The sequence below is a fragment of the Poeciliopsis prolifica genome, unplaced genomic scaffold (genome assembly GCF_027474105.1).
Source record: "Poeciliopsis prolifica strain line A6 unplaced genomic scaffold, Auburn_PproV2 SCAFFOLD122, whole genome shotgun sequence".
Classification (NCBI taxonomy): Eukaryota; Metazoa; Chordata; class Actinopteri; order Cyprinodontiformes; family Poeciliidae; genus Poeciliopsis; species Poeciliopsis prolifica.
This window is the reverse complement of record NW_026562497.1, coordinates 557,853-572,128: the sequence shown is the minus strand read 5'-3', so window position 1 is coordinate 572,128 and position 14,276 is coordinate 557,853. Positions and strand designations below refer to the sequence as shown.

Here is a 14,276-nt window from a genome sequence, read left to right as displayed (position 1 = left end):
GAGAATTTAAAACCCACAGTGGTTACAGAATCAGTGAAATTATGCTTTGTATGTGCTTTGCTAACCTCAGGATGCTGGATGCTTGAAACACAAGTTGGAAATTATGGTATAATTAGGTGTACTAGTAATTTTCCAACCCTTATAGGGGACAGTGCTAGAACTGACTAATTCTCCAATTAGTCAGTTGCTCTTGTAATTTATAAAACAAAATACATGGAAATGATGGATTCATGGCAAGCAACATACTCGGTTCTGACACAGTTAAAAACAAACAACACAATACACACACCTGCTCTACACATCTATAAATCAATAGATTTATAGATGTGTATGAAAGTAGCATTGGAGGAATCGAAGCTACCCACTTCAGTTCCCCACCATGAAGTTATGTAACGTTTCTTCATGGGGATACATGACAAGATAGCACCGATATGCTAGCAACTTAAGAGTGAAACTATTTCATTTCTAAAACTGCTCAGCCACCCCTTCTGCACCCCACCCCCAAAAACAGGTACAAAAGCTCAAAACGCTTTGTGTTGTCTCTTTCCAAGAAACGATTTTGAACCGTTATTTCCTGACATCAAAAAGCGATGGCCACTCTCATACTGAAACCACAACTATTTTAAAATGTTGTCTTAATTCAGACATTTTTTGCAAGGTAACTTAGAATTATAGGGGTTCTTATGAATGTATGAAGACATTTTGCATAAAAATTTTCTAGATTCTTACATTTAGGTCGAGACCTTTACACTGCCACCTAAATTTGATACATACAGTTTTCCTGACCTGCAAGTCTACACAACAACTTACACAGTATACTTCAAAGTATATTGAAAATATATCTTTCTGTAAACCACAGAAACACCATTAATGGTGATGATCATTCAGTAATTTGCTATTGCATTTTATTATCTTTTCTTCCAATTGCTTTCTTGGGTTAGCTTCTTGAACATATATGCCAACAAAAACTAATATTGAGAATGAGATTTAACACTTTTTACACACCAGCCAATTCTTTAGGTACACTTGTTTATTTGTTTTTTAAACAGAAATTAAATGAATCAGTCAATAAAAAGGTGATAAACCAATCCCTTTATTGGAGCAATTAATATGGTCTTACTTGAGCATAATTTTTGGGAAGTCTCTGCAAGTATCGTCATCCCACGAATTCAGATGAAGATTTCTGCATGCTATGCAGCCAACTTGCTGAAGTTCAACTGTTAAAACCATTGTGCTATTCTGAGTATTGCAGGAACTGTTAATCTACTGTGGTTTTCACACACAACTCATCTGTTGAGTTTGCTAAGAATGGACAAAAAAAAGAAACAAGGCATGTTGAATATCTCTTCTTGACACACAACATGCCAGACGTTGAACCAGATGAGTGACAGCAATAGAGGACCACAAAAAGTGCTATTCCTGTCAGCTTAAGACAAAAACCTGAGGCTTTGGTTGACACAGGCTAACACAAATTGAACCACAACACTTTTTAAAAAAAGGTTCCCCGATAAAATGAGCTGTGCTATTTGATAGGAGTTTCACATATCAGCATAAATTATACAAAGGTATGGATCCATTCTGATTACTGTCAACCATTTAGGCTGCTTCTGGTGGTCAAATGGTTTGGGAAATAGATTTTTATCAAACTTTCTTTGTGAAAACTTGAATCTGTTGCACTAACTAAATGCCATAAGTTTAAACAATGGAGCCTACCTGAATTTTGATGCTGACTATCTCCTATTTCCTATGACTACAGTGTGCACTTCTTCTGATGGCTGCTATAAGGAGGATGATGGCCCATGAAACAAGGGTCAAAGCCTTTCAAACTTGTTTACTGAACTTGCTTTGCAGTCATCAGTTCCAAATAAAATGAAAATAAGGAAAGGGAGATTCACATTATATATTTACAGCTAAAAAATCTACAGCAACTGCATGACATCATCCAAATAAGTAAGAAAAATCAGTGATTATAAGAGTATGATAAGAAATTACATTTTTAAAACACGTTTCTCTTGTTCAGTTAGTCATTATGAGAGCATCATGTTGATGACTTCTTTGGGAAAGCCCCTTTAAAGAGCTTAAAATAGTGCTTGAACACTAGACTGACATGAAATAGCTTGCATTCTTTTAATAAACACTGCTTCATCTCTCTCTTCTCGACCAGGTTTTTTCTATGTGTGACCTAACTTCTTAACAGTTTTACTGACATCCTGTGGTTGTCTTCATATCTATTTTCCTCCAAATCCAGAATTAACTTATTTTTCTTGTTGCCATTCATTGTCAGATGGTTTATTATCACCATTTGTAGCATCAACAAATTGTTTATTATTAAAGGTAATAATGGACATTTTCAAAGCAATTTAAATTTAATGTTGATTAAATTTTCTTTTCTTAACTGAAGTGTTAAAAAAGCAGGCAGTAAATTGTCAGATTTAACCTTAAAAGGACAATCAGAGAAATAAGTGTCAAACTACTGGTATCCAATTATATGTATAACAAAATGATTCTCACATATACTCATGTCAATCCAAAAAGAAATAAGAATTGTTTTGAATGACATGTCATCAAGTTCGTCTTCAGGTTGTAAGTCAGATGACGCTGCTATTCATACCCCAAAGTCCGGACACCAGCATAGATGCTTTGTCCGCACGCTGCCTTTGTATCTCTCTTTCCTTTTTACTCAGCCTTTTTCTTTGCAAAAATTGCCACAGAATAAATCAAACCATCTTCATTTGTCTGCAGGAAGGAAAAAAAAAAAACATTACGATGGAGAAAACTCACAAGATTTGCTTTCCAACTCAGAATATTCCAAACTTACTGCCTGACTTTGTTGGGCTGCAGCTATTTCAGAATCTGCAGCATCTTCTGTGTTATATGTAGAGAAAACACAAAGAACAGGAAGGTATATATATATATATATATATATATATATATATATATATATATATATATATATATATATATATATATATATATATATATATATATATATATATATACTGTTATATATATATATATATATATATATATATATATATATATATATATATATACTGTTATATATATATATATATATATATATATATATATACATATATACACAAGATAGTAACTGCATTAGAATAAGATTTTAATACCAGTGGCGCCACTCCTTAGTTTCTTGTTGGTATGATATAGTCGGACAATAACTGTCACAGCGATAGTCAGAGCAGCACACAGCAGGACAATGAACATAATGATCCCAATAGAATGAGAGACAAATAAAGATCCTGAAAATTAAAGCAGAAGATAGTAAGGTCCATTGAGCAAAAACAAGAAGTGTGACTTAATTTTAAGGTTCTGTCATAACTATGGAACACATTTCACTTTGATTATTAAATAATTACTGAACAAAAAAAAGTTTAAATGACACATTGGTAATAATACCTTCAATTTCCAGTTTTGTCCCTTTTCCAAACAGTAGGTGCCCACATGTGACCACGGCACAGTAATATGTTCCCGCATCAGAGGAGCTGATATTGCTTAATGAAAAGTTGTGGACACATATCCTCACAGATGGGGTCTCAGGGATCCTCTCACATTTACTTGCAGATTTTCCATGAACATAAAGTTTACTGGTATGAGATTCATCGAAGTTGGCTTTGAACCAATGGACACTGTGATGATCTGAACTTGCAAGGTCATCAGATTCCGACTGAACCAAACACTGAAGAGTCACAGAGTCTCTTTGGTGGACTGGAAGCAATGGGAGCTCTTGAACAACAGTGGTAATTTCAGCTTCTGCTCCTGAGAGATAAAACGCAACAATACATTATTTTCAAATTGAATTAATTTTTGCAACCTACATTTTTTTCCTACAGAGAAACGTATAAAAACTGAAAGCTGAGCATCATTGAGATAATTGTTCCAATTACCTTTAACTTTCAAAAAAGTAACATTCCAAAGGGTTTTATGTAGCTCCAATATTTCCTCACAGTAGTAAAAAGCAGTGTCTTTCAACTCTGTTTGCTTTATATGGAGAAGAAAAGTTCCTGGTTCTTTTTTTGTTGTGATGCGAGGTGTGGGATCGACATTGATGCCACCAAAAGTATAAGTTGCTCCTAAGACTACAGGCACATTTCCAGCAACAACTTTCATCCAGAAAAGGTAACCTGATGAATTACGTCTCCAGCTGCATGTTAGGGTGACATCTTCTCCAACAGAAACAGTTTTTGTTGTATATTCTTGTGTACATCCTGAAGGACAAATTAAATTAAACATCAATATAAAATACCAAGATAATTTAAGGTTTACAGCCATACTCACGTCCAATTGGAAAGAGAAGAAGTGTATAAAGTATGATCATCATTGTTCGGGTATTTCACGGTAGGTATCTGATTATTTAGATCTCGTAAACATATTATGAAGCTGAATGTGGCTATGTAGAATGGGAGGGGACCCAGATATGGGAGGAGGCTGCTTTTGTTTTTTTAATAATTGATCTCTTCTTTGTTTTTTGCAAATGATGACACGACAGCCTTTCCTTTCCATTACCTTTACTTGTGAATCAGTATTAATAGTTTTTTATGTAAACACGAGTCAAACCTATGTTCAACAGAGTAGTGACTCATGGGCCTCATCGGTCAACTTTATTTAAATTTTATTTTAAATAATTCTGTCTTTGATCTGTGGAGATTTATCTCTTGCTGAAAAGGAAAAGTAAGGGTAACATTCAAATATTAAATGCTATGCACTTAACAAGCTTTGTTTGACAAACTATTAAAGTTTCAATGAGATTAATTGCATTATTAAAGCACATCATCTGATATTACAACAGGTTCCTAAGCATAGAACCATTAACCATATTTAATTCTCATATTTTTTCCAAACAAAAAACTAGAAATAGGGACTTCTTTTAGTAGCAGTCAATTCATTCTTGCAAGAGCTGTTAATGAATGTGTTGCATCAAGCATGTTAAAATATTGTGGCCAACATTCTTGGGCCCGATTGTTTTTGTGGCATTCATGAAGATGTTTGAGCACCTCAGTTTTGTCCTGATGTCTTCCTACTACAATGTTTTTGAATTACAAGGGAATAAGTGCTCCAATTCTAATTCTCAAAAGAACTGCAGTATTTTTTTTCAGCAACAAATTTCATCCAGAAGAAGAAACTTGACCAATTAGATTGTAAGTTGCATATTAGAGTGACATCTTCTCCAAAGGAAACTGTTTTTGTTGTATATGCTTATGTGAATCCTGAAGTAAAAAAGAAAAGAAAAATATCAAAGCCTTTTGTAGAATTTTAAAACAGTAAAACAAAGATGACATGAGCAACAACACACCTTCTATATGAAAAACAAAAATCACAAACATGTAAAAAGTTTAAAGCCTTTCGAAAAGGATTTATCCTGGAAGCCACAGGTGTCAGTCTCCAGTCCTACATGGCCACTGCCCTGCAACTTTTAAATGTGCCTCCATTGCACCACACCTGAATAGAATGATTAGGTTATTAGCAAGGCTGTGGAGAACTTATCTACACAAGAAGGAGGTAATTAAGACATTTCATTTCAGTGTTTTGTAGCTGTGAGAAATCTAAAAACTGCAGGACAGTGGCCCTTGAGGACTGGAGTTTGACAGCCTTGCCTTAAGCAATATATTTTTTTTAAGTAAAATTCATTATTTTTAAATCATTTTTATTATAAATTTTCAGAGGCTTTGATTAAACATTATTTCACTCTGTTATGTGTTACACTGTTTCTCTGAAAGCTTAGAGACTTTTAGGCCTTCCAAATTTCATCTGTGACCTTCTGTTAACAAGGCATGACATGAAAAAGGTCATATCTCCTTGATGTGCTGCCATCTGGTGGTAGACAGTTGAATTAATTGTTACCTTTCAGTAATTCAACTGAAAACATACAGCTCATATACAGATTCTGAACACTGTATTTCAAGTGTTTTTTATTTCACTGCTTACAGCAAATGAAAACCTGAAAGTTTTTTAGAAAATTTTAATGTTATAAAAAACGAATGAAAAGGATTTCAAAGAATAGAACTGCTATTTAATGTTTAATGAGGAATCATACTAAGTGCGGCCCAAACTTTTCCTTATGATGAAAATCATAAAGAGTTCAATTAGCTTTAAAAACTGTGTTCAGTCAGCTGGACATTGGGAGCCAGGCCTGAAGGTGGTGCAACGGGTCAGGTGGGATGGAAAATGGCTGAAATCTATCTGGTGTTTTGACTTTTATGCCACCAACATGTAGAGGGCATAAGATGTTAATAATAATATATCTGATTGGGAAGAAAATATACGTGCAAATATGTTTTTTTTTAAATAAGATGCAATTATTCTGCTTTCTCCTTGTGACTACAGATACAGTGTTTAACCCATCAACTCCAAAACCTCTAAAACACTGAACTTCAGAAAAAATATATGTCAACAAAGTCTTTGAATAAATCAGTCATTAAGCCTGACATGTTAGTATTGTTTTGACTAGCTCCAAAATAAGTCACTTGGTAATGTTATTGAGCAAAAAGTACCCAAAGCTAAATGTTCTGTAACTGGAAACTCAACTATGATATTTTGTATTAAAAAAATCTGACAAGAAAATCTAAAAATTAAATAATTTAATTAAACATTTAATACTGTGCTTATTTGGGATCCGCAAATTATTGAATATTTTAAAAGAGAACTTCATCTTACTGAAACTATATCTCACTGAAAGTGGCAACAGGTTGAACATTTTGCTAGGATTTCCAGATACTTAATAAACCCAGTATGTTCTCAGAAAAACTCATAACTTTTTCTATGATCTGATACAGTCCAGGTGGAAATATTAGTTTTCTATCCTAAAAATGTCGTATTTTCTGAATAGCTTTATTTTAATGTTAGACTGTAAGTCATGTTAATATTGTTTTATTAATAAATAGTCACAGAGAAATACAAATTTAGAACTTTTTTTTTATTTAAAAAGGCACACAAGCCCAGTGGATCTAATTATCAAAAACAACAATGTCTCTGTCAAAATGTACAGGAAAGTCTTGCTCACATTTGATAGCAATTCTTCTGGTACGACTAGCTCCCCTGTACTGGCAATGTGGATGTCTGGCACCTTCGTTTCTCAGAGTACAGACAACAACATCAAATGGTTGAAGGCTTTTCCTCATTTGATCAGGTGCAGGCTCACCTGCACCTCCACAAATCCGTTTAACTAGGTTAGTGTTGGCTCTGATGAAAGTGTTGGTCTCCTTACATTCATTGCTGTCAGTTTTTGAAATGCGTCGTTGGCTAATTTCTGCATCACATCGGGTTCGGCTCATATGTACATTGATATGCTGCTTTATAAATTTTCGGTAACGTTCTCTAACTCTTTGATCTTGGCAGATTGCAGAGCTGAAAAGCAACAGCAAACAGGCAAGTGGGATCTTCATTGTCCACTGTGGAAACAAATATAGAAAAACAGAATTGAATAATGTGATTAATATAAAAATTAGTCATACGATTTAGACAAAAGCTTAATCAGAAAACTACAAAAAATAAATTCACGAACCAAAAGACGAAGCTGGTATTCCTTTTTCTTCTGTCAAGACTTGCTCTTGAAGCTGAAATAAAATATCAAAAGTTAAAACATATTGTTTAAAATATGTCAACAAGTATCTTTATGCAGTTGTTACCTCAATTGCTGAAAAACTGATATTGGCAAGTGTAAAGTGAACAAGCATCTTTTTAAAGGATTTGTTTGGGACTTTGACTTATTGATCAATAATTAAACTGGAAGGACAAACCGAGATGGAGCAAAGGTGAATTGGGTCAAAAGCTTTCTCAAATTACAAAAAAAAGACATAAACAGGGTTGCGTTCCAAGATACATAATTTCATTTTTATAGTCACACAAAAACATTTCCAATATTTGAAGTTTTGGGAATCTCACAAAATGTACCTGAAAATGTTTAAAGTCTATATCATGATTTGATGAGTCTAAGTAAAAGAAAAACTGTAGTCGTGATATTTGGAAATAGATCTCACTTTTTATGTGTTGTCTTGAAACAAAATCTAGAAGATCTAGTATTACAGTTTTAAAAGATGGTGAACATTATTTTTAATGTCACAGCATGAGTGTTGCTTGTGACATCTATTTTGTAGTTACCTTCACTGTTTGTCTGTCAACATTTAAACAACCTAAAGCCCAGTCACCCAAACCTAATGCTACTGTGTTTCCCGTAAATAAACTAGATAAGAATTGTTTGCTTGGCTGACTGGCTTCATTTTATATCTGCTCTTAAAACTCACCTCATTTGAATTTCAAGCCAATTTTCAATTTAGTTTTTATTTTATTGTTCTTGTGAAAATAAATGAATGTTTAATTTTAAGATATTAATTAATAGCTACTTGGCATGGACACTTTTTTTTTCTTTTCTCTCCAAGTGAAACATTTTCACTTGGATTTACCTTTGGCAGAAGTAACTGGCATCAAGTGTCAGTGAAAACTGGCTTGGCAAAGGGGCCTTTTACAATTTTATGATGGATTTCTCAATTACCATTTTCTTCAGACTTTTATCTTGCTCTTCCAGTTACAGATTCCTGGACTTTCTCATTAAATATTTTACTTATTTTTATTGCTATTTTATTTTTTTGTCAGTTGCAGTAAGTTAAAGTAAATCAACCACAGACAATCACACCATCCCTGTTTGACTGGGTTAGTTGTAAAGCAGTACAACTAACTAAAGTACAGTACTTTTAAGTAGTACAATCCTAAATTTCCTCCTTCGTCTATTTGAAGGTCTGAAGTCCTGTATATAACCAGCAGGTGGCGCTAAATATCAACTTTTGAGAAGACCTGTCACTTTTAGGAAGACAGTATTTTACATAAACTCGAATCCAATTGCATGTCCATTAATACTCTTTCATTTTGTTTTGAATGAATTCACAATACAGTTAGACTCTGTTGCTGGTAGGAAATAAAAAGTGTTGGATTGCATCAGATTTTCATTTTCACATCGTCATTCAAAATTAGTATGGGTTGACAGTGAGGAAAAACTATTTCAAATTAACAGGCAGAAATCTCCAGAATAACCAGAAGCAGGCTCAAGCAGCAAGCCTCAACTAACAGAAGGTAATACATTAAAAGATTTTTGTTATTGGAGTTTTATATTTACATCATCTGAGTTTTTAACGCTCTGAGTTGCAGATGAACACATGTCTGTCTTTCCACAACGTGACTCCATTTCTTTGGAGATTTTTCACTAGTTCTAAGGCCGGGGGATGTGAAGATAAACAGTAAAACAGAAGAAAAAAAAAATCACAGATTGGTTTTCTTAAGAAAAAAAAGATTTTTTTATGCTCACTTTCAAAACAAACACGACCCATGAAATAAAAATAAATGAATTAAAAAAATATGATCTTTCTGTTATATCTGGGGTTGTTTTTTTCTTAAAGAAATATGTGTCACTTAGCAATAGGGGACTAGAAACAAACAAGAAGTCTGATCCATAGCGAAGACAACAATACAACATCTGTTGCCTGCAATCCAAGCATGGATTTAATTACATATTTATAATATTTTTCCCAGAAATTCTCCAAGTTCAATTTCCTCTGAAGCCTTAAAATGAAAACAGTCTTTAATACAGCTGAACACTGTCACATGTAAACCTAGAACCATTTCTAAAGTGTCTATGATGTCAATTGACATGGTGGCCCCTCTGGGCTTGGACTAGGAACACTAGCTTTATTCCCCAAAGGCTTGTGGCTGGCTTTCTTACCAGCCATAATGGTCATATTTACACCATTAATTCTAATTAAATGAATCAGCTTTCTTTTCTAATTTAGACATCTGCTTGTGGGGGTAAAATGTTAAAAAAGGCTAAATCAAGGAGTCACTCTCCACTGCAATACACAGTGATCATACCAAGGCGTTCCAAGGCCAGACATCATGGCTTTTTGGAAAGTTCTGGCTCTTTCCTGTGGTCTCCCCAAATCAAAAATGTGGAGGCTACAAGAATTAACTCTGAGCTTCACAACTCATTTCCTTCTCTATCATAAGAGACTGGGACAACTCCCTACTGCAGAAGAAGCATCAGTCTGTCTTTCCATCTCATCATCCTGCAAGATCTCCAGTCACACAGTGGGCAAACCAAAGGGTAGAATCTCCAGAAAAGGGCCTTTTTTGTTGTGCACAGAAGTACTGAGAACTACACCACCATGCAACCCTGTGTTGATTTGTAGTTTCAGTGTGAAGAAATTAATTGTTTGAGTTTTTGGTTCATTTAATTCAAAAAAGCTGAAAATTATAAGGGCTTAGAAGGAAAAAAAGAGAAAAAGAAAACAGATTTGTATTTTCAATTAAATCAGGGATAAATTCAGATCAGGAAAAAGTATTTACTACAAATCTTTTTATTATTATTATTTATTTTTTTATGACTGTCATTTGAAACCAAGAATTTTTTTTTTTTTTACATATTTTCCATGTGAATTTTCTGAAAACATAATTATTTGCTTTTGAACTATTGTATTGAATTCCATGTTTTGAATTTGAGGTCAGTAACCAGGATTTCTTACACAGAAATGTGACGTCACAGATTTATTGTTTTCTGTGAGTGCAGAACCTAAAGTCTCCAGACTGTCACAGCGGTTTAGACTGAGGTGGCCTCTCAGGTTGGACTGTTTGGATTTTCTCACGCTGATCTGTAATCTGCTCCACAATGACCTGCAGACTATTTATAGAGCTGTCAGGCCCTGAGTTTATATTGGGATCTGCAGCCAGTCTGTACAGTACTGCACCCTGACAAAGTTTGAACATTATCTCCCCCCCAAAACTCCACCCCTCCAACACACACTAGGACGGCATCAAGGCTGGAATGTGAATTTGTGTGTATTTTTAGCATGTTGTCGTCGTCGTGGCAGAATCAGGAGTAGCAGTTGTTTTCAGCGTCACATGAAGTTTCCATCCAACAACAGCTGCTTCATTTTCTGATGGTTGCTGTAAAGCTCCACCCACACTGACCTCATCATCCAGTGCTTAACTGCTGTCTGCTTTACATTAGAAACAGAGTGAAGATTTCATAAGTATTCATGTGACAGTGTCCTACAATATCCCTGTTCTGTTGTCTATTTTTACACAAACACATTTTCTGTGTTCAGAAAAGTCTCCTGAAAATATTCCTACCAGTCCCCAGTGTGGGATTGGGATTATATGGAAGTAATATCACCCCAGTATAAAGACTGCAGGTCTTGACAGAGCTCATTGAAGGATTTTGCAATGAACAACTTTCAATGCTAAAGCAGCAGGGCTGTCAGTCAGTTCAGCATTTTTTGCCCGTGTTTCTAATTTGTACCTTATAAATATATCAAAATACTAAATTAGCTCCTCAAATGGAGAAAAACAGCTCATTTGCACGCCATCTCACATTTTAAGAGAATCACAGTTCAAGGAGACAGTTAGAGATGACAGGATTTGTTTTGTTCTCCCTCAAAATATGATTCTAGAGTTTAATTTTAAATGGAAAGTGTTGTTTGTGAATGTTATTCACTTCAGCATTTAAGCAGGAGCTCCCCATAGTGTTTGGTCAGGATTTGTAAACACAAACTGGTGATACTATAACTACAAGTTCATTGATACAGCTTAAAACAATAAATGGAAAGACAACTAATCTGACTTGTTCATCACTCTGAACAGTTTTTACTCTGAGCCTAAAAAAATGAGCCCAAATATTATTTTGTGTGGAATGTCATCATCTTCTTCTACCTCTTCTACAGATTGTTTATTAAGAGACAAAATATTGTAACAAACATACTGACCTCCCTGATCATGTGAAGAATTAACTGGGATTGATTTGGAAATCTTGGTTCAGTGGCCACACCCTGTTCTCACTGCTACGAAATGTTGATACTGGTGTGAACGGGAGCGTGCATGAGTGCATGTGTTTGCAAATGTAATGGAAGGTCTGGCGTAAAGCGCCTTGACTGAAAAAGCGCCAGAGAAGTTGTAACTATGGTAAGTGTTCCTAATTCAACAATCATTAAGGCCAAAACAAAGAATGGCCATAATGATGGAGTTCCAAGGCAAATCTATCGCTATCTAAAATGGCACAAAAGCCATTCACTCCCCACCCCACAAAGAAAACATCTTGATAATCACAATGACTTTCTTCCCTAAGAATGAGAAAAAAGAGGAAGACTTTGGCTTGTGGAATAAAAAGTGTAGCAAACAACAACTTTGTCATGCAGAGGCAAGTAGCTTTTTTTGCAACTTAATAAAATGAAAGATTATCTAGACAATGGTCTGATATTAAAATTTGACACTGTGAAACATTTATATGTGATAAAAAAAATAAAAAAAAGCAAATAAAACAAATTAACCTGGAATAAATCCATAAGTTTGAGAAGTTTCTTTCACAGCACTGGAATTGTTTGCACATGGAGTGGATGTGTTTAATCTGTTAGGCAGGTGTGTAATTCCAAGTGTTTTGATAAGTAAGAAGTAACATATTTCTCTGTCTTATGTTGAAAGGGAGGCAGAGTATCCTGCAGTAACTGGGGTCAGCTGAGGACATTTTCAGTCCAGTTCTATTAAACAAAACCTTTGTCTCTACTGTCATATCTTTATAGAAATGGGAAAAATCTGCAATATGCCTCATTTAAAGTTAATTAATAAACATCCTTGGCTTTAAAATACTTATCTTTCTACAAGGCTACAAGACCGGAGCTGAAATAACTTTTAAGGTTCTGCTTTCTCCTTTATCTCCTCTGATGAAATTGAATCCAATATCAAGTGCCAAGAACTGTGAAGATTATCTAGACACATATTTTCACCAAAACTTAGAGGAATTTTATTGAGCATTTTTAAGGTTGTGATGTAATGACTGTATCTCATGAAACTGTGCAAAGGTTTGAGTTAGTGGAACAAGATAAGGAAGTCAGAGAACATGAGAAGGGCCAGAGGGGAAACTGGTGGGCACTGTTTAAACGTTCAGTCCCCTTCCTCATTGGTATTTAAAACTGAATTTATATTCTATCTAACATACCAACATATAGATAAACTCACTTGCCAGAAATTTCTCACAAACATGTAATGAGCATTTCACATTTTTCCCGAATAGAACCATAAGAGAGGAACTCATGTAGACTCTTTAATTAACATCTGTAAAAACTTATTGTTATGAAAGCATTAGCTTAAAATGATCACCTTAAATTAATAGCTTTATTGTTTTCAGTGTGCATTGACTTTTAGCTATGTATATTTTTTTAAGGCTGACCAATAAATCTGAGCACGTCTATGGAAATTACATTTATCACGTAACGTCTACTGAATTGCACTAAGGAAAACTGTTTTGAAATGCCTCTGACATCAGCTGGTAGCCATGTGGTGAAGTCATTGTTTTCATAAAGCCAAGCAGAAAGATGTCCAACTTGACTGTGCAGCTGAAGCTGCACTTACAGGCATCATTACTCAGGGCTGTGTGCTTGATTCACTCAGATATGCAGTATTTTCACAGCAATATTATTACAGTAAAGCCTCACAGGTGACTCATGAAGACAACTGCAGCTCAGGTGAAGCTAAATGACAACTTACTTTGATCTTTTTCCCAGAACCTTTGAGAACTGTTAAAACCAGGAGAGACTGGGATTTTCTGGGTGATTTCATTTTTAGGGGCATGATGATGTCAATTATTTTAGTAGGCAATGCAGTATTACATTAATAAATGCAGCTAAAGGCCACTGGAAAATTTATCTAAACTTTTAAAGGGGCTGTAAAGAAACATTTTAATCAAAATAATCAAGTTGATTATTGTTTAACTTCGTCGCTATGGTCACTGTTAGAAAAAGTCCCCTGATTTCACAGAGTCCTATTGAAAATCACATGAGGCAGCTCAGATGATTTTGATATCAGGGCAAATCAGGAAAGTCTGCTGGATAAATAAGCTTTTTATTGTCTTGAATGTCACACCATCGCCACATGTTTTTATGATTAGTTTGAGGTTTGTAGGAAACAAACCGAACAACGTTCAGGTGGGAGTTTTAAGGAGCGTTTTTAATCTCTAAGGTCCCTGGAATTTTGCTACTTTATCATAACAGCTTTCGCAGACAAAAGAGGCGCGTCTGCGCATGCTTAATTTCAACATGCCACTTCAGGTGCTGTGAGAAATTACATGACTTTCAAAGCAACTGTATTTCCCACAGTACATTAGGACATTAGTACTGTGGGAAGAATTATGAACCTTTTATACCCGAATGATGTATGGGTCAGGGTTAAAGAGGTTTTGAAAAAAAAATCCAAACAAAATGCATTCTTCTAAAACTGGT

General features: G+C 34.7%; 1 protein-coding gene across 1 annotated transcript; it reads right to left on the bottom strand.

Annotated features, from left to right (window-relative positions):
* Window positions 1-6,919: 6,919 nt before the first annotated feature.
* LOC129354957 (ribonuclease-like 3) lies at window positions 6,920-7,724 on the bottom strand. Its single transcript, XM_055024522.1, has 3 exons — window positions 7,653-7,724; window positions 7,529-7,580; window positions 6,920-7,417 (listed from the first exon to the last, which is right to left on the bottom strand). Exons 1-3 carry the CDS (start codon window positions 7,698-7,700, stop codon window positions 6,972-6,974), a joined length of 546 nt encoding a protein of 181 aa, XP_054880497.1. The 5' UTR covers window positions 7,701-7,724; the 3' UTR covers window positions 6,920-6,971.
* Window positions 7,725-14,276: the final 6,552 nt, after the last annotated feature.